General features: G+C 43.8%; 1 protein-coding gene and 1 pseudogene across 1 annotated transcript; both read right to left on the minus strand.

Moving 5' to 3' along the window:
- Positions 1-292: 292 nt before the first annotated feature.
- LOC139367277 (ATP-dependent RNA helicase DHX8-like) lies at positions 293-9,610 on the minus strand (annotated as a pseudogene).
- A 1,878-nt stretch (positions 9,611-11,488) lies between these two features.
- Positions 11,489-21,063, minus strand: LOC139368049 (ATP-dependent RNA helicase DHX8-like). The gene is made up of 22 exons (XM_071106584.1): positions 20,880-21,063; positions 20,440-20,525; positions 19,026-19,098; positions 18,254-18,345; positions 18,030-18,133; positions 17,571-17,933; positions 17,296-17,440; positions 16,905-17,108; positions 16,718-16,805; positions 16,522-16,619; positions 16,269-16,416; positions 15,413-15,594; positions 15,103-15,297; positions 14,796-14,981; positions 14,491-14,701; positions 14,005-14,327; positions 13,697-13,852; positions 13,445-13,582; positions 13,213-13,341; positions 12,815-13,011; positions 12,527-12,706; positions 11,489-12,410 (listed from the first exon to the last, which is right to left on the minus strand). The coding sequence occupies exons 1-22, from the start codon at positions 21,028-21,030 to the stop codon at positions 12,191-12,193; spliced, it is 3,669 nt and encodes a 1,222-aa protein (XP_070962685.1). The 5' UTR covers positions 21,031-21,063; the 3' UTR covers positions 11,489-12,190.
- Between the last annotated feature and the right edge of the window lie 442 nt (positions 21,064-21,505).

Consider the following 21,505-nt stretch of genomic DNA (forward strand, 5'->3'; position numbering starts at 1 on the left):
TGGGACTCCCAATCAAGGCCGGATGTGATACAGCCTGGATTCGAACCAGGGACTGTAGTGACGCCTCTTGCACTGAGATGCAGTGCCTTAGACTGCGATAAGGGATGAAAGGAGTGGGGAAAATTAGGGTATAGAAGAGTATGTTTTTAATCTTTCTGGAGCTCTGTTCCCTGATTATATATATTAAAAAGTAGCACAGTCCATCCACTTACGCTCTTTACTTCCAAAAATGGGTGGCCAACACAGAACAGTGGTGCCTTTCAAGACATATATGGTATATACAAGGATTCCATTACATAGAGGCAACACTAGCCCCAGTAAAAATGTATGAAAGTTGCTCGTGACTATGCTTAGAGCCCCAATGGTTATAGACTCATAACTCAGGCTGGATGTTGAACAGAGATCTGGAGAGTTGGATTTACACCATCTGCTGGTCAATGAGGGTACAGTAGCCTTCCCAGGGTTCCTTTTTAGCTGCATTCCGGAAGAAACCACTGCAGATTACCTTTTGTTTGAGCACTGTGGCCTTTCCATGTGGCACAGGTCAAAGTAACACTCCAATAATTCACCCTATTTCCAAATTATTGATACAAGTAGGCATATAGATTTTCTATGAAATCCATAAATGAGTTACATTTAGGCCCCAGAGATTGTGTCTTTGAGTCACAAGATTAATAAAATGCACAAGTAATAATACCAGTAGAGAACGTTACCGGATGTAGAATGAATTAGAAATTCTTATGATGAATGTCCTACCTGTCCATGATGCCCAGCATCTGTTTACATAAACTGTTTACATAAATGCAGGGCTATGCGCAAGGAGCGAGTCTGGATAAAGTTCTCGAAGCACCAAGGGTTGGTGTACTTGTTCTTCCATCCAGGAGCTATAGACATTCAGCAGGGTAAGGTGGGATACCTCGGCTTGGTGGAAAGTGGCCTTCTTCTGGTCAGCCAGGGCCTGCTTGTCCCGGGGCGGCACAGAATAAAATTACAAAAGCGACGACTGGCCATCAACTGATCAACACCAATCACATTAGGCTACAACTGTCTTATTATGGTCTGAGGCTTCCACCAATATATGACAAGTTAGGGAAGTCAGTCAACCATAATTCACCACCATCGACAAATGTGATAGCTACGATAGCAGATGATTTTGGAAGTAAACCCATAATAACCCACCATGCACAAGAGTATCCAAATCCTACAGAGGGTACATGTGCACAAGGACTTGAGCATTTGCAGGCAAAGTTGTACACTCCACCATGCATTTCAATAGAGAAAACAATCCGAATTTTAGTAAGCTAGTTAACCTACAGTTGAAGTCAGAAGTTTACATACACTTATGTTGGAGTCATTAAAACTTGTTTTTCAACCACTCCACAAATGTCTTGTTAAGAAACTATAGTTTTGGCAAATCGGTAAGGACATCTACTTTGTGCATGACACAAGTAATTTTTTCAACAATTGTTTACAAACAGATCATTTCACTTATAATTCACTGTATCACAATTCCAGTGGGTCAGAAGTTTACATACACTAAGTTGACTGTGCCTTTAAACAGCTTGTAAAATTCCAGAAAATGATGGCATGGCTTTTGAAGCTTTTGATAGGCTAATTGACATCATTTGAGTCAACTGGAGGTGTACCTGTGGATGTATTTCAAGGCCTACCTTTAAACTTAGTGCCTCTTTGCTTGACATCATGGGGAAATCAAAAGAAATCAGCCAAGACCGCAGAAAAAGAAATTGTAGACCCCCACAATTCTGGTTCATCCTTGGGAGCAATTTCCAAATGCCTGAAGGAACCACGTTCATCTGTACAAACAATAGTACGCAAGTATAAACACCATGGGACCACGCAGCCGTCATACCGCTCAGGAAGGAGACACGTTCTGTCTCCTAGAGATGAACGTACTTTAGTGCAAAAAGTGCAAATCAATCCCAGAACAACAGCAAAGGTCCTTGTGAAGATGCTGGAGGAAACAGGTACAAATATCTATATCCACACTAAAACGAGTCCTATATCGACATAACCTGAAAGGCCGCTCAGCAAGGAGAAGCCACTGCTCCAAAACCACCATAAAAAAACCTGACTATAGTTTACAACTGCACATGGGGACAAAGATTGTACTTTTTGGAGATATGTCCTCTGGTCTGATGAAACAAAAAAATAACTGAGGAAAAAGGTGGAGGCTTGCAACCCGAAGAACACCATCCAAATCAAATCAAATCAAATCCCAACCGTGAAGTACGGGGGTGGTAGCATCATGTTGTGGGGGTGCTTTATTACAGGAAGGACTGGTGCAGTTCACAAAATAGATGGCATCATGAGGGAGTAAAATTATGTGGATATATTGAAGCAACATCTCAAGACATCAGTCAGGAAGTTAAAGCTTGGTCGCAAATGGGTCTTCCAAATGGACAATGACCCCAAGCATACTTCCAAAGTTGTGACAAAATGGCTTAAATTCAAAATTTACCCAACTTATTGTGGGAAGTTTGTGGAAGGCTACCCGAAACATTTGACCCAAGTTAAACAATTTAAAGGCAATGCTACCAAATACAATTGAGTGTATGTAAACTTCTGACCCACTGGGAATGTGATGAAAAAAATAAAAGCTGAAATAAACCATGCTCTCTACTATTATTCTGACATTTCATATTCTTAAAATAAAGTGGTGATCCTAACTGACCTAAAACAGGGAAGTTTTACTAGGATTAAACGATAGGAATTGTGAAAAACTGAGTTTAAATGTATTTCGCTAAGGTGTATGTAAACTTCCGACTTCAACTATATGTCAACAAGTAGTAATATTATATTTTGTTAGCCAACGAGACAAAAAATAACAGTTTTGTCCAACTGCAGTGAGTTACATTTTAATGTGATGCTAGCTTGTCTTCTGCTAGCTAGCTCCCTAACATCTGTAGATATTAGCTAATATGTGTGCTGTATAACAAAGTTGGGATGTGCACATTTGAAACCAATTCGAGAGACATCAGGCAATTTAAGTAATGCATCAATACATTTATTATCAGCCAAAACTAGCAGAATGTGGGGCTGACATTCAGGTAATTTTGATCGCTAGCTAACTCGAAAGCTAACAACATTAAACATGATGTTTTATGGCAAAATAGTAGTTGCAGACACAGCAGATACATTTATTCTAATGTGAATAGCTTTCACCATTGTAAAGCACCAGAAGTTGATTTATTTTAACCGTGCATGTTCTTTCTGTGATTTTCACTTACACCACTCACTGGCCTGGAGGACATTAATAATAGCCATGATTACACAGTATTTATGGACCTATGATCTGAGGTTTCTTGGGCCTGGAGAAGACGTTCTACACAGGCAGCATGGACACAACGGTGAGCATCTCCTTACTGCAGCGCAGGTGGACGGACATGCTCGGCTTCTTACACAGCATGGGCTCCAGAGGGATCTCAGCCCTCTGACACAAACAAAGAGACAGACAGAGGGAGAGGAGTGGGGAAGAGTGTATAATATTTAATCACATTCATTACTATAATATAATGGTTGGGGTCAAGGCAATTGGAACTCAGACTAGTCACTGACCATAAACTGACCAATTTTAAGTTAGCTTGTTGTTCCATACTCCATTTTATCCAGCGAGTAAACCTTTGTCAATCAAATGAAATTGTATTTGTCACACACGCTGAATTCAACAGACCTTACAGTGAAATGCTTACTTACGGCCTTAACCAAAAATGCAGTTTAAAAAAATACCAAATAAAAGTACGAAATTAAAGTAATTAGGGTGGCTGGAGTCTTTGACAATTTTCAGGGCCTTCCTCTGACACCTCCTGGTATAGAGGTCCTGGATGTCAGGAAGCTTGGCCCCGGTGATGTACTGGGCCGTACACACTACCCTCTGTAGTGCCTTGCGGTCGGAGGCCAAACAGTTGCAATAGCAGGCAGTGATGCAACCCATCATGATGCTCTCGATGGTGCAGCTGTAGAACTTTTTGAGGATCTGAGGACCAATGACAAATCTTTTCAGTCTCCTGAGGGGGAATAGGTTTTGTCGTGCCCTCTTCACGACTGTCTTGGTATGCTTGGACCATGTTAGTTTGTTGTTGATGTGGACACCAAGGAATTTGAAGCTCTCAACCTGCTCCACTACAGCCCCTTAGATGAGAATGGGGGTGTGCTCGCCCCTCCTTTTCCTGTATTCCAAGATCAACTCCTTTATCTTGATCCCGTTAAGGGAGAGGTTGTTGTCCTGGCACCACACGGCCAGGTCTCTGACCTCCTCGCTATAGGCTGTCTCATCGTTGTCGGTGATCAGGCCTACCGCTGTTGTGTCATCAGCAAACTTTTGTCCAGGTGTGAAAGGGCAGTGTGGAGTGCAATAGAGATTGCATCATCTGTGGATCTGTTGGGGAAGTATGCAAATTGGAGTGGGTCTAGGGTTTCTGGGATAATGGTGTTGATGTGAGCCATGATCAGCCTTTCAAAGCACTTCATGGTTCCAGACATGAGTGCTATGAGTCGGTAGTAATTTACCTTCGTTTTCTTGGGCATAGGGACTATGGTGGTCTGCTTGAAACATTTTGATATTACAGACTCAGACAGGGAGAGGTTGAAAATGTCAGTGAAGACACTTGCCAGTTGGTCAGAGCATAGTCGGAGTACACGTCCTGGTAATCCATCTGGCCCTGCGGCCTTGTGAATGTTGACCTGTTTAAAGGTCTTGATCACATCGACTGCGGAGAGCGTGATCACACAGTCATCCGGAACAGCTGGGTCCTGTAGTTTAGCATCCGCTTCATCTAACCACTTTGTTATTGACTGAGTTACTGGTGCTTCCTGCTTTAATTTTTGCTTGTAAGCAGGAATCAGGAAGATAGAGTTATGGTCAGATTTGCCAAATGGAGGACGAGGGAGAGCTTTGTACGCGTCTCTATGTGTGGAGTAAAGGTGGTCTAGAGCTTTTTTCCCATCTGGTTGCACATTTAACATGCTGATAGGAATTTTGTATAACGGATTTAAGTTTCCCTGCAATAAAGTCCACGGCCACTAGGAGTGGCCTCTGGATAAGCGTTTTCCTGTTTGCTTATGGCGGTATACAGCTCATTGAGTGTGGTCTTAGTGCCAACATCGGTCTGTGGTGGTATGTAGACAGCTATGAAAAATACAGATAAACTCTCTAGGTAGATAGTGTGGTCTACAGCTTATCATGAGATACTCTGCCTCAGGCGGGAAAAACCTTGAGACTTTCTTAGATATCGTGAACCAGCTGTTGTTTACAAATATACACAGACCGCCACCCCATGTCTTACCAGAGGCTGCTGTTCTATGCTGCCGATAGAGTGTCCAACCTGCTAGCTGTATGTTATTCATGTAGTTGTTCTGCCACGACTCGGCGAAACATAAGATGTTACATTTTTAATGTCCCGTTTGTAGGATATACGTGCTTTTAGTTCGTCCCATTTATTTCCCAGTGATTGTACGTTGGCTAATAATACGGATGGCAAAGGCAGATTAGCCACTCGTCGCCTGATCCTCCTTCCGCAAAATATCAGTCTCTTACTCCTGCGAATGACCGGGATGAAGGCCTGTTCGGGTGTCTGGAGTAAATCGCTCTCGTATGTGTTATGTACCTTGAGAGACAGCATGGTGCTGGACAGGTTAGTTATCTGGATCTCAGGCACATTGCTGGTGAACACCTCATCTCTGCAGATGGTAGCATTAGTTCTTCCTGCTCTACCAGACTGCTGCTTAGCTTGGGCCTGAGAAAGATAAAGATAGCGATTAATTTTGATTGGATTTCAGTTTAATACTTTGGACAACACAAAGTATATTCATCATTAAAAAAAACATTCAGTGTTCCTTCTCCATGCATGATAAGGATATCTGCATATATCTATTCAGCCTACCTGGGATATGGGGGTCACCACTAGTTGGTCGCTGCCAGTCTTGGAATTGTAGACATTCTTCTTCACAAAGCCTGGGTCCACCACATAGTACACCATAGTACATGGTTAGAGACATCTCAGCAATGTTAGTGGCAATTATTACCTGCATAATCAAATAACACAAAATTATTAGGCTTAGGCCTTCCTCCGATATCGGGCATGTGTGGCAGCAGAAGAGTGTGTATGTGTTTTTGGGACCGTTCTGGTTTGTGTTAGGGTGGGCCCTTCTGGTACCTTTCTGCTGCAGGGGGGAGCATGGTCAAAGATACGGGTCTGCATCTCGCTGAGCTGACAAGGTACAAATCTATCATTCTGCCCTTCAACAGGCAGTTAACCCACTGTTCCTAGGCCGTCATTGAAAATAATAATTTGTTCTTAACTGACTTGCCTAGTTAAACAAAGGTAACATAAATACAATAGTTGGTCTTGGGAGTTAGCCTGGGAGAAGTTATAGGAGAGATGGGTGAGACAAAACCCCTCACTATGGTCATTGGTTGCACTAATTGCAGTGTTTGTCTACATAACCTGGTTCAAGTATTCATGACATTACCCTGAAGAAGGCACAGTGATGCCCAAACGTTGAGGATTAACCCAGTAAATTGCTGGGAGTTTATATCTGGAGTGTGTGCCTCTATAGTTTATAGTTTATTCGCCGTTAGTCAGCACCTCCACACACTATCGTTTTTCCGGGTGTGCGCCAGCTCATGTTTTTTATGAGACAAAAATAAAACTATGTAAACTGATGACCTGGAATAAAATAAAATAAACGTTTAGGCACGGGCCATTGTCTCTCCTACTTCATCTTGTTTTTATAATGTTAGTATAATATCAATATGAATGTTATGTAAAAAAATATGGAATTATATATGACATTAGAATTATGCCTTAATCAATTGACTTGATGGATCATCTTCTCACACAAGCTTTTATCGACGGGTTAGTGGTTAGAAACATGTATCTTTATGATTCTGGGGGCCAATTACCTTTTGTCAAGCTATGGAAATGTGACGATGAGTTTGCCTTTTGTGAAGAGAATAAAGACGTCCATTCTATCAAGACACGAGGAGAGCGCATGACAAGGACAGCTGGAGCCTGCCTGATTGGTAGGGCTAAGCATGAATAGTAAAGTATGGTTAATTTAGCTATTATGTCATCCAGTTTAGTCCGATTTTAATATTGTAAGGCTAAATATTGTGGTTTGCGTAACATTGCGATGTTCTAACCTATAGCATTAGTTATTCAAATCGACAAAAACATGAAATTAGGTCTGATGGTATATTTGTTGAAAGTGACGAGCATTACAAGGCAGAAACATGGAGATAAGACAGATATTGTGCACTCCTCGCCAGCTGTTACTTCCATCCCAAGGCTGTGTTACTCCCGCCCCGCCGGCAGGTACAAAAGTAACGTTGCGGTAGTTCTGTTCTCAGTCTATTTCATTTCAACTCACTGACCCTAGAAATGAAATGACAGTTGCTAATGGCAGAGGACATATATAAGTTGTTTGTCATAAAATAGGTTCTCTCTAGCTCTATCAATCTCAGGGGAAAAAAGTGTTACGCGCGCACACACACACACACACACACACACACACACACACACATCTTCCATTGGCAGTGTATGTGTTTGTGTAACGTGTAACCTTCTCCCCCAGTCTCACAAATATAGATTTTATTAAATGCGTGTCTATGCGCTCCCTCACTAAATCTCAATGTTCTGTATGGAAAAATAAATTTTTCCCCGAGGTGGCTGGTGAAGACAGCTTCGTTGTCCTTGAATAAGGGAGGAGAAAGAGAGAGGAAGGAGAAAGAGAGAGGAAGGAGATAGAGGCTGGGTAGTGAATGTTTTTTTTTGGGGGGGGGGGGGGTTCTACTCAGCAGCGAGGCAGACTTTATTGCTTTGGAGTGGCTCTCACAGTGAAGGGTACTTGTTGGAGTCTCTCTGCCCAAGTACAATTGCTCAAACGAGGAGATGTGTATTTAATTGCCTAGTTAAATAAAGGTTAAATAAATAAAGGTTAAAGAAAGGTTAAAGAAAATAAATAAATAAATAAAGGTTAAATAAAGGTTGTATCTTATCGCAGGCGCTGAAGTGTAGACATTGTGGATGTATGCATTGGAACCATTTTTAACCGTACCTGGGGGCTCACTCATGAGGACCTGCATGACGGTGATGAGACTGGTATCCAGGTGGTCTGTCTCCGGCTCTTTGCAGTAGAGCACCTCCACTGGGAAAGTGCGTCCTGGGATGGTGAAGATGGGCGCCTCAAAGTAGTACTGGGAAAACTCAAGTCAAATCAAAGGTTATTTGTCACATGCTTCAGAAGCAACAGGTGTAGACTAACAGTGAAATGCTTACTTATGAGCCCTTCCCTACAATGAATAGAATTTAAAAAACATGTTTTTATATTTTTAACTTGAGAGCATCTAGTGTTGACGAGGACACAATCAGAATCATGTCTGGGCGTTTCTTGACAGATGGTTTAAAGGAATTAACCCACCACTCATTATACTATTCTCAAAATGGAAGGAGTCAAGGAAATATTTAGACTGTTTTTACTGTTATGAACTAGACCATGTGCACCTTCTTGAGTAGATCAAAGAACATGTCAGTATGGAGTCCTCTCGTGGGCCTCGTCAAGCATGACGAGGGTGTACTGACCCATGTCTGGGTCTATTGGACATTCCCTCGGCAGCATACCATATGTCATGTACTTACTTGATCACCGTCTCAGGGCTGGTGCAGAACAGATGGTGTAGTCCACCTGGTGTGGAAAATAATTGAGAGGTGAGAAGTCCCTCTTACACAAAGTCACTGACTAAAAGCAAATCCAAAAGGTATACCAAGGTAAAACTGCTCACTCAACTCCCGGCCCAGACAGCAATCGTACTCTTCAGAGACTCTCTTGGCCACAGACATGGCTGCCACACGACGGGGCTGAGTGCAGCCGATCTTCCCCCGAGTGGTGTAGCCTGCCTCGGCCAGGTACTGGGTGATCTGGGTGGTTTTCCCAGAGCCAGTCTCTCCAACCACAATCAGGGTCAGATTATCGTGGACAGCCTGTCATAATGAAAAAGAGAGGTGACCAAAGCTGGATACCATGTATCATTTAAACCGTTGAAGTAATATTGAAGTCAGGTAACCTTACAAATAAAGCAATGTCTGACAAACAACTTTATTTCTTTCTATAGGGCAATGTCTATTGTTGACTTGTGTGAGCTTCTCCTTTAGCTTGTAGATGGGCAGGCTCTCTCTCTCTGCTGCAGGATGGTAAGCTCTGTCTTCTTGCCTGGTTACCGCCAAAGGCATGTTTCTTCCACTCCGGGAAGCCATCTGGCATCATGCCAATGCCTCTGATGTTGGCTGCAATCTGCCTTCCATCAACTGTGTAAGAGGGAAGTGTGTTTAATTGAGATGAACTGGCATGATATTTAACCTCCACCCCTTCAGATGACTGGTCTAGGGCCCTGGCAGGAACCTTCCACCCACACAACCTCTCCTACCACCCTGGGCCATATAGGACACAGCACACTATAGCAGGCCACTCTATCCGGCCTGTTAGGATGCTAAAGGAAAGCAGATAACCATCTCCAGCCCTGCTAACCCTGAGGGCTACTGTAGCTACACTGGAGGAAGCCTGACGTCGTCGGTCGTGCCTCAGACTGGGTCATCTCTAGTTACCACAGCCACAAAGTAATAAACCCCGCCTATTTCTACAATTGAGCTTCATACATTTGATTTTACACATAACTCTAACCTTTACCACACAGCTAACCTTATGCCTAAACCTACCTTAAAAAAAGGTTAGGTTTAAAATGTGCTTTTAATCCTAACTCTAACCTTAACCTCACTGCTAACCTTATGCATTAACCTAACCTTAAATTAAGAAAAATCTTGTGGATGTGGTAACTAGTGGAAACCATCAGACTGGACTTTGTTTTACTACGTGGTAGTTACCTTTTAGAGGGCAGAAAGGACGCATGAGGTAGAAGCCCAGGCATAAATCACATGGTGGGAAAGCATAATGTATGTCTACATCTCTAATACAATGTTTGTGTGTGGCCAAGGCCCTTGCTTGTCGAGGTCAACAGGAATGCATCCATCTCAGCCATTTGATGAGCGTGGTTCTCCTTAGCCTAAGCACTCTGCATCATGGCTGTCTGGGACAGCGAGCCGTCTGGATTTTGACAGAGGGAAACAGAGAGATTTAGCTGTTCACACTACTAAACAGGATGAAAACAGTTAGGCCTAAAAGGTATGGTGAAAGTAGGGTGGGGAAAAAGGGTAAAGTAGGGTAAAACATGTTCAAATCATCCTGATTGCGTAGCTCAACAACGTCAGTTATATATTTGAACATGATGCGTGAAAAATGCTAATATCGCTACCGTGACCTGAATGGGATTTGTGCCTGAAATGCTCAAATGTTAGCATTTGGAAACAGTGCCAGGGAAACTAAACAAAAGTATGGATTGCTGTCATCCTTTGTCAATAGACTGCTTACAGGGCAAGCAAACCAATTTGTAGTTTTGTAATTTGTTTGAACTATCCCTTTAAGTACCTTACTGTGATTGTTTTCAAATGTTTTTTTCAAATGAGCTACTTAGCAAAGAGCAATTTCTCAATAAATAATTTTGATAGGACTGTCTGGGAGTGGTCTGAGTGGGGAGGGAAAAACAGAAAACTAGCTGTTAATGGCAGAGAAGTTCAGAAGTATCTTTCTTATTTGTCTATTAACTAATTTACCACCTGGTGATGGCACCAGCGATGCCAAAAGTCCCATCTCACCAAAACAGGATGACATTTCTGGCAGTCATTTCAAACAGATCTTACACTAAAAGGACATGATCACTTTTACAGTATTATCCCAACCTCATAGTGTGGAAATATAAAACACAGCAAAATCACATTTTTGACTGCACTGGGCATTTAAGTTCTTCAACTCTGAAGTCTGCCATTCACTACAGCACAGGTGTCACTCATTCTACGGAGGGCAGAGTGTCTGCGGGTTTTCGCTCCTCCCTTGTACTTGATTGATGAATTAAGGTCACTAATTAGTAAGGAACTTCCCACACCTGGTTATCGCGGGCTTAATTGAAAGGAGAAATGTAAAACCTGCAGAAACCAGGCTCTCCATGGAATGAGTTTGACACCACTGCTCAACAGCATATGTTTTGTTTTCAGAAAAAACGTTATTTTTGGTCACGTTCCCCTTCTCTGATTTTACATGCATCAACTAATGGTCCAGTGCCACATTGACTATGCCAGCAGGCACCAGATTGCAATAAAACATGTGGTTAGCTAATATGTAAAATACCTATCCAGGCGTTCTAAGATCGGGCATGTGTCAGCAACACCTGGGCAGAGGAACGTGCCCATTGACAACAAGCACATTACATAATAAACTTTGAACTTCGATCACACTTCTGGGTTCTGTGTGTAATACTTCAATTGTGTCACCGGGTGGGGCTAAAATCATTGTCAATATGACCATTTTAACCTACACCAGTGTGGCTGCCAATTACATTTTCTAAATGAAACATTGACAATAATGAGAGCAATACAATATTTAATGAGGGCAGAAAGTGTAAGGAGTACATTGGCACAGTGAAACAATCACTCAAAGCTAAATAAAGACAATGTCCGAGTACATAGTTCCATCCATTTCCCTTCGTTTTATAAAAGATAGCCTACTATAAAAGATAAATTCTGTTTTAGGAGAACAGTGCTCTGAGACAAAGACATTCACCCACTTTTCAAATTACTACCCAGTTCCCTTCCTACTCAATTTGTCCTTTTTCTGAAGTTTTCACCACAGGTCAGATGTGACATTCAAGTAAAACGAACAAATAAAACAGCTTTGTTGTCCTTGATGCTCAGATAGAAGATTGATTCTCCTCATGGGGATGAGACATTGACTCATATTACCCAAATAAGCCTGTAAGGACAGGGGAAGCAATGACCTGGCCCCTTAACCGTCTCACTTTGCTAGTCGTCTTCTATGCAGATCAAGAGAGAATTAGGCCTACCAATACCTCAGATCAAAATGAGTGGTTGAATAAAATCTGCTGAGCAGACACAAAACACATCATTTACACATCTAAAACAAGTAGACAATGCCCCAGCTTGACCAATAAGTAAGAGTTAGTGAGGCCTGTTGGCACAGGCACAATGTCTCTCCACAGTATTTCTCTACAAACTGATACAGGACTGTGTCCATCTCTTCCTTTGTGTGGAGATACAGGATAGACATTCTAGCGCCGACGGAAGGCGCGGGAGATTCTCCATGCGTTGGGCTCTTCGTAGCGGTTGTAGAGGGGCTCGAGGCGCTGCTGCTTCTTCTGTTTGCTGAGGCGTGTGGGGTCGGACACTTTGAAGAAGGCCGGCGAGAACTCTACCAGCCAGCGTGGGTCAATGGTTGTCACTTCCCTCATGTACTCTTTCGTGGTCAGCACCAGCTCGTGGTACACCACCCTATGGGGCAAGAGGATAAGGATGTCCAAGATGTCTCAGTAACAGTTGACATTCAATGTACAACTAGTGACTAATCCTTTAGTCCCCATGGTTATCAGAAAAGAGTGTTGACTCACCACTCAGGCTGGCGGTTGAACAGGGCACTGGAGGGGTGGATGTACACCACCTGCTGGTCAATGAGGGTACGGTAGCCTTCCTGGGGATCCTTTTTGGCTGCGTTCCGGAAGAAACCACTGCAGATGGCCTTCTGTACACGCACTGTGGCCTTTCCACAAGTCACCACGTCCAGTTTGTGTCTGAAAACAGGTCAAAAAGTGTTTTGGGTTTGTGTGAGAAGATGTCCTGTGAGGTGTCTTTGTCAGACGTACAATTAACTCCATTGTCGAATGGATAGCGGGTACTACCTGTCCATGATGCCCAACATCTGTTTGCGGATGTCCTGGGCTCTGCGCAAGGAGCGGGCCTGGATGAAGTTCTCGTAGCACCAAGGGTTGGAGAACTTGTTGTTCTTCCAGGAGTTATACACAGCCAGCAGGGTAAGGTGGTCTCCTTCGGCCTGGTGGAACTTGGCCTTCTTCTGGTCAGCCAGGGCCTGCTTGTCCTGAGACACAGAGAATAAAAAGGACTGTTAGTCACCAAATGGTAAACAAAGGTACACCGTAGAACTGCCTCAGTGAGTTCTCCACCCATAACCTCAACACAACAGTAACCTGTGCTGCAAAGAAAACAACATCTAATCAGGATTCCCAGAGGAGCGATAGAACCCTATTTCAGTGTTTATGAGTCCCGTGATTTGCTGTACCTTGGGCCTGTAGAAGACGTTCTGCACAGACAGCATGGAGACGATGGTGAGCATCTCCTCACTGCAGCCCAGGTGGACGGACATGATCAGCATCTTACACAGCATGGGCTCCAGAGGGAACTCTGCCATCTGACAGAGCGAGATGGGAAGGATTCATTAGTTGGTCGTGATTCCTCACTGTCACGTTTCTTAATAATCGTCTCCTTTTTTTGGGCTCTAAACTCCATCTTACCCTGCGTCCAAGGCGAGTGAGCAACCCTTCATCGTCCAGAGACCCCAGAGTGTAGAGCTGCTCCATGGCCGTGATCAGCGTCTCCATGGGTGGCGCGTCCATGAAGTCAAACGACAGCAGGTCATTGATGCCCATAGCCTGAAGAAAGTAAGGAGAGAGGGAGGTGAGAGGGTGACACCGGATGAGTAGGTCTGCGCAGACAAGTATATATAATCACAGTGAAGATTGCCACTTTTGTTACTGTGTGCATACCTTGAGAGACAGCACCGTGCTGGCCAAGTTAGTTCTCTGGATCTCAGGCACGTTGGTGGTGAGCATCTCGTCTCTGTAGGCTCTCTCTGTGTACAGCCTGTAGGTCTTCCCTGGACCAGTTCTTCCAGCTCTTCCAGCCCGCTGCTTGGCTTGGGCCTAACAGAGAAGATACATTGAACAGAGAGGTTACATTGAAGCCCTTAGTATACTAAATCCTAATTTCAAGGTACGCAAAGGGATTTAGACAGGCAGAGGGGTTACAATGTGGGAAACATTTAGAATATGAATTGAGTGATTAACCAGCCTACCTGTGAGATGGGGGTCACCACCAGCTGGTCAATACCAGTCTTGGAGTTGTACACCTTTTGCTTCACAAAGCCTGGGTCCACCACATAGTAGATACCGTCGATTGTCAGAGATGTCTCAGCAATGTTAGTGGCAATGACGACCTTTCTGCTGCCGGGGGGAGCAGGATCAAAGATACGGGTCTGCATCTCGCTGGGCAGGGCGGAGTAGACCGGTAGGATGATGAGTTCAGGCACTTCAGGTCCCAGTGACTTCATCCGTTCATACAAGATCTCACAAGCGGTGTCGATCTCCTCCTGGCCCGTCAGAAACACCAGGACATCACCTGCAAAGAAGAGGCGAGAGAAGACAAAGACAAGGTTGATATCTGTTGACAATCAAGGTAGAATCTCAACCTGACATTTTAGAGCAATGGATTTTCATTTAGGTCAACGACTTTGAATTACAGTTTGACTATAGACTAGATATAAAAAATGTTAAAACCATACCCGGGGGCTCAGTCAGGTGGATCTGCATGACGGTGATGAGACTGGCATCCAGGTAGTCTGTCTCCGGCTCTTTGGTGTAGAGCACCTCCACTGGGTAGGTACGCCCTGGGATGGTGAAGATGGGCGCTTCGTAGAAGTACTGAGAGAACTTGACGGCATCAAGTGTGGCCGAAGTCACAATGAGTTTCATGTCCGTGCGTTTCTGCACCGTCTGAAAGAGAGAGAGGAGAAGGGTGTTTGTGTCTCCTTGACATTGTAGAGATGTTTAGAGCCTCAAGTCAAGGCGAAACGAGGCCCCGGTATACCTTCTTGAGCAGACCGAAGAGTACGTCGGTATGGATGGTCCTCTCGTGGGCCTCATCCAACATGATAATGGCGTACTGGCCAAGGTCCGGATCTATCAGACACTCCCTCAGCAACATACCATCCGTCATGTACTTAATCACTGTCTCAGGGCTGGTGCAGTCCTCAAAACGAATGGTGTATCCAACCTGGAGTGGATGAACGAAGATAGAAATCACTAAAATCAGCATTGTTCTGCGATCAGATGTGCTAGACATCGCCTCATGGTCACATGTGTTAAGATATATGCAGTGTAGAGCGATCACTCACCTCCTGGCCCAGACAGCAACCGTACTCTTCAGAGACTCTCTTGGCCACGGACATGGCTGCCACACGACGGGGCTGAGTGCAGCCGATCTTCCCCCGAGTGGTGTAGCCTGCCTCAGCCAGGTACTGGGTGATCTGGGTGGTTTTCCCAGAGCCAGTCTCGCCAATAACAATCAGGATCTGGTTATCGTGGACAGCCTGTAATAGTGGAGTACAGCTGTGAGCAAAATCAGATGGCAGGAAATGATAAAAAACGGTTGATGTTGACGTAAAAATAACCAGCAAGGTAACAGAAGCTAACTGTTGCACAAACCTGTATGAGCTGCTCTTTCAGCTTGTAGATGGGCAGGCTCTCTCTCTGCTCCAGGATGGACATCGCTGTCTTCTTGCCATAAGAGGCCTTGTTGCCCCCAAAGGCATGTTTCTTCCACTCCGGGATGTCAGTTGGCATCATGCCGATGCCTCTCATGTTGGCTGCAATCTGTCTCCCATCAACTGTGTAAGAGGTTGTGTGTTTAATAGAAATGAATTGGCATGATATTTAAAGTAACTGTCCAGTGAAAATTTTACTTTTAAAAGTTAATATTCTGTTAACTCATACCCACATAAATGTTGTTAACTCCTCCTACACAAAACTCCCACATCAAACAGACCACTTAAAAATTGCTTGCCATTTCCTTAGAGTATATCATACTCCTTAGGAGGATGAGCTGGCCAATCAGTGGTCTAGAGGAGGATGAGCTAGCCAATCAGCAGTCTACTCGATTGAATATTTCTAATGACCAGTATACACCCACACCATTCCAACACAGGAAAGCTGCTTTTTAACATACTGGGAAGGAAAACTATTTCACTCATATTGTAAGTAATTCCAGGTCATATTTCATAGAAATCTGGAAACACTGGACATTCACTTTAACATCCATCCCTTCAGATGACCAGTCTAGGGCCCTGGCAGGTACCCTCCACCCTGGGTCATTTAGGACACAGCACACTACAGCAGGCCACTCTATCCGGCCTGTTAGGATGCTAAAGGAAAGCAGATAACCATCTCCAGCCCTGCTAACCCTAAGGGCTACTGCTGCTACACTGGAGGAAGCCTGACGTAGGCGGTCGTGGCTCAGACCGGGCTGGGTTTTGGATTACTGTATGCTTCCACACTGACTTACCGTCAGGCAGGGGGTCTACCCAGTGTTTGTTCAGGCCCATGGGGATGGAGTCCATCTCGGCCTCTCGCTGACACTGCTTCACTTCCCTCCTCTCCTTAGCCAAAGCACTCTGCATCATGGCTGCCTGGGACAGCGAGCCGTCTGGATTCTGACAAAGGGAAACAGAGAGGGCTGCATTGGTTCACACTACTAAAAAAGGATGAAAACAGTCAAACAAAATTGCCTTGAAAGTAGGATGGTCAAGGCCACACACCTTGACAATCTTGACAGGGCTCATGTCCATACTCTGTTTAGTGTGTCCTCTCAGGAACGGAGGCTCCTCCTCCACCAGCTCAATCTCCAGGTCCTCGTCTGGAAGAAAGACACAAAGCTATTCAGAACCCAACGCACTGATGTGAATCTCAGCCGACACCGGTTTTCTATACACAATAACAAAAGACATGTTTTACCTTCTTCGTCATCTACTTTGGGGAGGATACCGGTCTCCTCATCAAAGTCAGGGAACTCCTCTTTAGAAAGAACATTAGCAGCAATCATCTGAGGGCAGATAATAAAAAAAAAAAAGAGCATGATTAGATCAAAATGACATTAAAACAACAGGCACGATGTCTTGATAAGCTACGCGTGTACACATACCTGTTTGATCTCCCACTTCTCGGGGTCCGATATCTTGGTCAGCCTCTTGCGCTCCAGTGTGTCGTCCTCCAACTCAGGGGCGTGGCCCAAGTTGAGGTTGGTTGGGCGGTCGGGGTTCCTCATGATTTTCTCCTCCTCACCATCAGGGCCCTGGTTCCTCCTCCGGTTGGGGTTCAGGTCCTCCCCTGTTTCCTGGTCTACATCCTGGAAACCAAGAGGGGAACAAGTGTTTCAATAATTCAGAAAGGTCTTTCATAGTCCTTTCCAAAAGTTTCAAATTCCTTTTTTTTTTTGCCAACATGATTATCAGAGCTTGTTGAGAGACCACATTTGCTCCATATAATATATCACACCCAAAGGACCGTAGGCCTTGACTTCATTCCCGCCTCACCTTCATACTGAGACTGGTCTTGGAGCCAGTGAAGGACAGCACCTTGATCTTGACCCTTTGACCTTTCTGGACCACATCAGCCACATTGGCAACGCGTCCCTCTCTGCGCAGCTCGGAGATGTGGACTAAGCCCTCCCAGCGTTTCCTACAATGCGAAACAAATAAGGCTTTCAACACTGGCCACTCAAAAGCAAACCAAGTTCAAACACAAACTAGATCCATTACTATTGAACTAATGACCTTCGACATAGCATTAACCCAACTGATTTACTGACCTCAGCCCTTCCAGTTGCACGAAGCAGCCAAACTGCATGATGCTGGTGATTTTGCCATTGAAGATGTCCCCTACAGTAGGCTCCTCTGGTGGAGGACGGTCCACGTGTTTGTCCTTCCACCGGTCCGAGCCTTCCTTTGTGTCCCTGTCTCGGTCTCTGTGGGGGCTGGGGGTACGACTGCGCTCACTCCAGCGAGACGCACGTTTCTTACCACGGTCGCGGTCCCGCTCACGGTCTCTCTCTCTCTGACGGTCCCGGTCCCTAGAGCGAGACCTAGAGCGTGAGCGGGACCGAGAACGGTGACGCCGCCTCCTGTCCCGGTCTCGGCTCCGACTTCTGCTGGGCCTCCTCTTTTTGTCCGACCTGAGAAATACAAAACAGGTCACATAACCTATGTAACAACTGAGAAAAACGTTGCACTTGAAACCAATAAGAATTTTACTGGTGAAAGCCCTTTACCTGCTCTTGCTCTTTGAGTCTGATCTGCTCACACTGGGCATGAACATCTCCAACTCCTTCATGGCAGCGTCGGCGATCTTCACATCGTCTTCATCCAATATGGCCTTGGGGGAGGGGGTCCGAAACAGTAGGCCAAATGTCAGCAGGTCAAAGTCAACCACAAAGTATAGCCTATAATATACATTTCACCTGCGAATTAACCAGGTTATAACAACAAAACGTACCTTGGGAGCAGGATCGTCTGGCCTGCATAATGCAGGAAATAATTCCTTCAGCTTGTCCTTGTCACTCTTCTGCTTGACCACAGGTTCAAAGGCTAAAATCACAGAGTAAAGGGTCAGCAACTCAGCATATCATCAAGCCCACAACATTGTAACAATAGCACATGCACTGAGTGTACAACACATTAAGGACACCTGCCCTTTCCATGACATAGACTGATCAGGTGAAAGCTATGATCCCTTATTGATGTCACTTGTTAAATCCACTTCAATCAGTGTAGATGAAGGAGAGGAGAGGTTAAATAAGGATTTTTAAGCTGTGAGACAATTGAGACATGGATTGTGTATGTGTGCAGTTCAGAGGGTGAATGGGCAAGACAAAATATTCAAGTGTATTTGAACAGGGTATGGTAGTAGGTGTGAGATGTACCAGTTTGTGTCAACTGCAACGCTGCTGGGTTTTTCACGAACAACAGTTTCCCGTGTGTATTAAGAATGGTCCATCACCCAAAGGTCATCCAGCCACCTTGACAACTCTGGGAAGCATTGGAGTCAACATGGGCCAGCATCCCTGTGGAATGCTTGACACCTTGAAGACTCCACGCCCTGACTAATTGAGGCTGTTCTGAGGGTGAGGTGTAACTCAATATTAGGAAGGTGCTCTTAATGTTTTGTACACCGAGTACACATAGCCCAGCCCATACCTTCAAAAATGTGCGCTAAGTGAAAAGCACACATCACATCAGAGGATACAGGTGGAATACAGCTCACATACCTTTGCTTGAAGATGCCTTTGGTGGAGGCCGCATCGTTTGAATAAGTCTGAGCAAATTGCCGACGAGTGAATCCTGAAAGATGGAAAATAAATGTTACGTCTACATATCAGTTCCATAAACATCCATTTAGGTCAGGGGTCTCCAACAGGTCGATCGCGAGCTACCAGTAGCTCACAGCCCAACTATGAGTGGTCACGTATTCCACCGCACAACTGTCATAAACAAATCTCACAAGTATCAGACCCCGTAAGCTCCCAGCTACTATCTAATCAACGCAACGTTGACATTATCCCAACCCTGGTTAGCCACTACTGGCTTAAAAAGCCAAATCTAACACAATATCTACCAATTAATATCCAGCAATATTGCCCGCGTCTGTCTGTGTGGTGCATGTGTTTGTCTATCACTCTGTGTGTAGCCAGTTGATGTGGGTTGACAGAAATAAACTGTTAACTGCAAAGTCGGCTTACCTGGCAGATGTACACTACAGTTCAAAAGTTTTCGGGTCACTTAGAAATGTCCTTGTTTTTGAAAGAAAAGCACATTTTCTGTCCATTAAAATAACATCAAATTGTTCAGAAATACAGTGTAGACATTGTTAAAGTTGTAAATGACTATTGTAGCTGGATATTTTTTTATGGAATATCTACATAGGCGTACAGAGGCCCATTATCGCAACCATCACCCGTGTTCCAATGGCAAAATGGTTTTCTAATGATCAATTAGCCTAACAACGTGCCATTGGAACACAGGAGTGATGTTTGCTGATAATGGGCCGCTGTACGCCTATTTAGATATTCCATTAAAAATCAGCTGTTTCCAGCTACAATAGTAATTTATAACATTAACAATGTCTACACTGAATTTCTGATCAATTTGATGTTATTTCAAATGGACACCATTTTTTTTGTGCTTTTCTTTCAAAAACAAAGACATTTCTAAGGGATCCCAAACTTTTGAACGGTAGTGTATATAATTTGTATAGCAGAAGTATATCATGAGTAAGCATATTGTTTTATATATATTTCTTGTTATTTGCAAACTTTGCCATGAAATGAGCAGCAGCTGTACAGAACCATCACTAGACCGGCACAGATGGTGCTAGATGCGCAATTAAAGGGCCAGATGCTCAATTAAATTGGAATTACACACAATAATCAGACCTAAAACAATATTTAAGCATTGACATGGACTCAGAACATTCAATTTTCTTGATTCTCAATTGTACTTTTCAGATGTAAAAAAATATATATATGTATCAGATTTTATAGACCCCCCCCTCCCCCTCCTAGAGTTGTTTATTAACCATTAATTGACCAGGTATATTGACAGATAACAGTGCACTACTTTCTCTTTTACACTAAGGATCAGGGGAGAGAAGAATGTGTCGATTTGAAAGCTGGAGAAACTTACTGTGAATTCTGCTCCATTTTTCAGCAGAAGTGATTTGAAGCCATCAAATGTTGGTTGCTTTTCAGCAAGGCTGATGACAAACTCAGCTGTAAAACAGCAAAGAAAATAACCAGATTAACCACGTTAACTAGTCCTAAACATTTCGAGTGTAGCTTTGATTTGCTCGCTAAAATGGCTACTATAGCATGTCAGCTAGGGGCAGCGAGAAAGTTCGCATCGTTGTTAGTAACGTTATTAGCTGACTAAACTCAACTACACGGCTTACTAGTTAGTTACCTAACTTAGCTACGCTAATGAAATCATTAGCTAGTTTAATAGCTAGCTGGTTTACCCGAGAAGATGATCTCGAGTTGCTGCTAGCTAACGCGTCGCTAGCTGTTAGCCATTGTATTGCCAACTAACAAATATTATATTGAAAGTTCACTTTCAGTTTTACATACCTAGATCTTTATCACTTATCCCCAAATGGTTGTCGAGTTCTGTGCACACTTTGGATACCAACGAGAGGTATTCCAGTTGTTCTAGCTCGTTATCGCCGATGTGTGACATTATCCAAGAGACTGTTTTGTGTTCAGAAGAAAACAGCAGCATTCATTTTTTTGTAAGTGTCTCGTCAGCAACACTAAAAAAGTACTTCCGGGTAACTGAAGTTTGTAAATGTGTCAAATAAGAGTCCCCACGTAATAGTATAGCAGTGTCAATAACCTGTATTTATTCATGAAATATGAAAAATACTTCTCTGAACATTAACAATTATTCATATTTGCTCATTTTTAAGTGACATTTGATTTAAATGTGTTTTAAAACATGTCCCATGGTCAAATAAATGCCTCCAATGCAAATAACTGTGCATGAAATATAATAATATATTATATTCCCTACAAAACTTTTGCATAGCCACCTAGAATAGTTTTTGCTCTATTAGGCTAAATGTTTTCCATGATTTGGTGGAGTAAAAAGCCAGCAAAACTCCATTCAATGCCCCATGAAATGACACCATATATGGATTCTACTGACCCTACTGAGTATTCTACAATACTTTTACTGCGGCACCTATAATCGTTTT

This window comes from Oncorhynchus clarkii, chromosome 16, assembly GCF_045791955.1.
Source record: "Oncorhynchus clarkii lewisi isolate Uvic-CL-2024 chromosome 16, UVic_Ocla_1.0, whole genome shotgun sequence".
NCBI classification, from domain to species: domain Eukaryota; kingdom Metazoa; phylum Chordata; class Actinopteri; order Salmoniformes; family Salmonidae; genus Oncorhynchus; species Oncorhynchus clarkii.

What these genes read in the sequence shown, in the direction of transcription:
- LOC139368049 (XM_071106584.1), bottom strand. Translation starts at nt 21,030, where the DNA reads ATGCTGCTGTTTTCTTCTGAACACAAAACAGTCTCTTGGATAATGTCA. An exon ending in CAGACGATCCTGCTCCCAAG is followed by an intron (nt 18,134 to 18,253) that starts GTACGTTTTGTT and finishes CCCTCCCCCAAG; the next exon opens with GCCATATTGGATGAAGACGA. An exon ending in CAAAGTAGATGACGAAGAAG is followed by an intron (nt 16,620 to 16,717) that starts GTAAAACATGTC and finishes TCTTTCTTCCAG; the next exon opens with ACGAGGACCTGGAGATTGAG.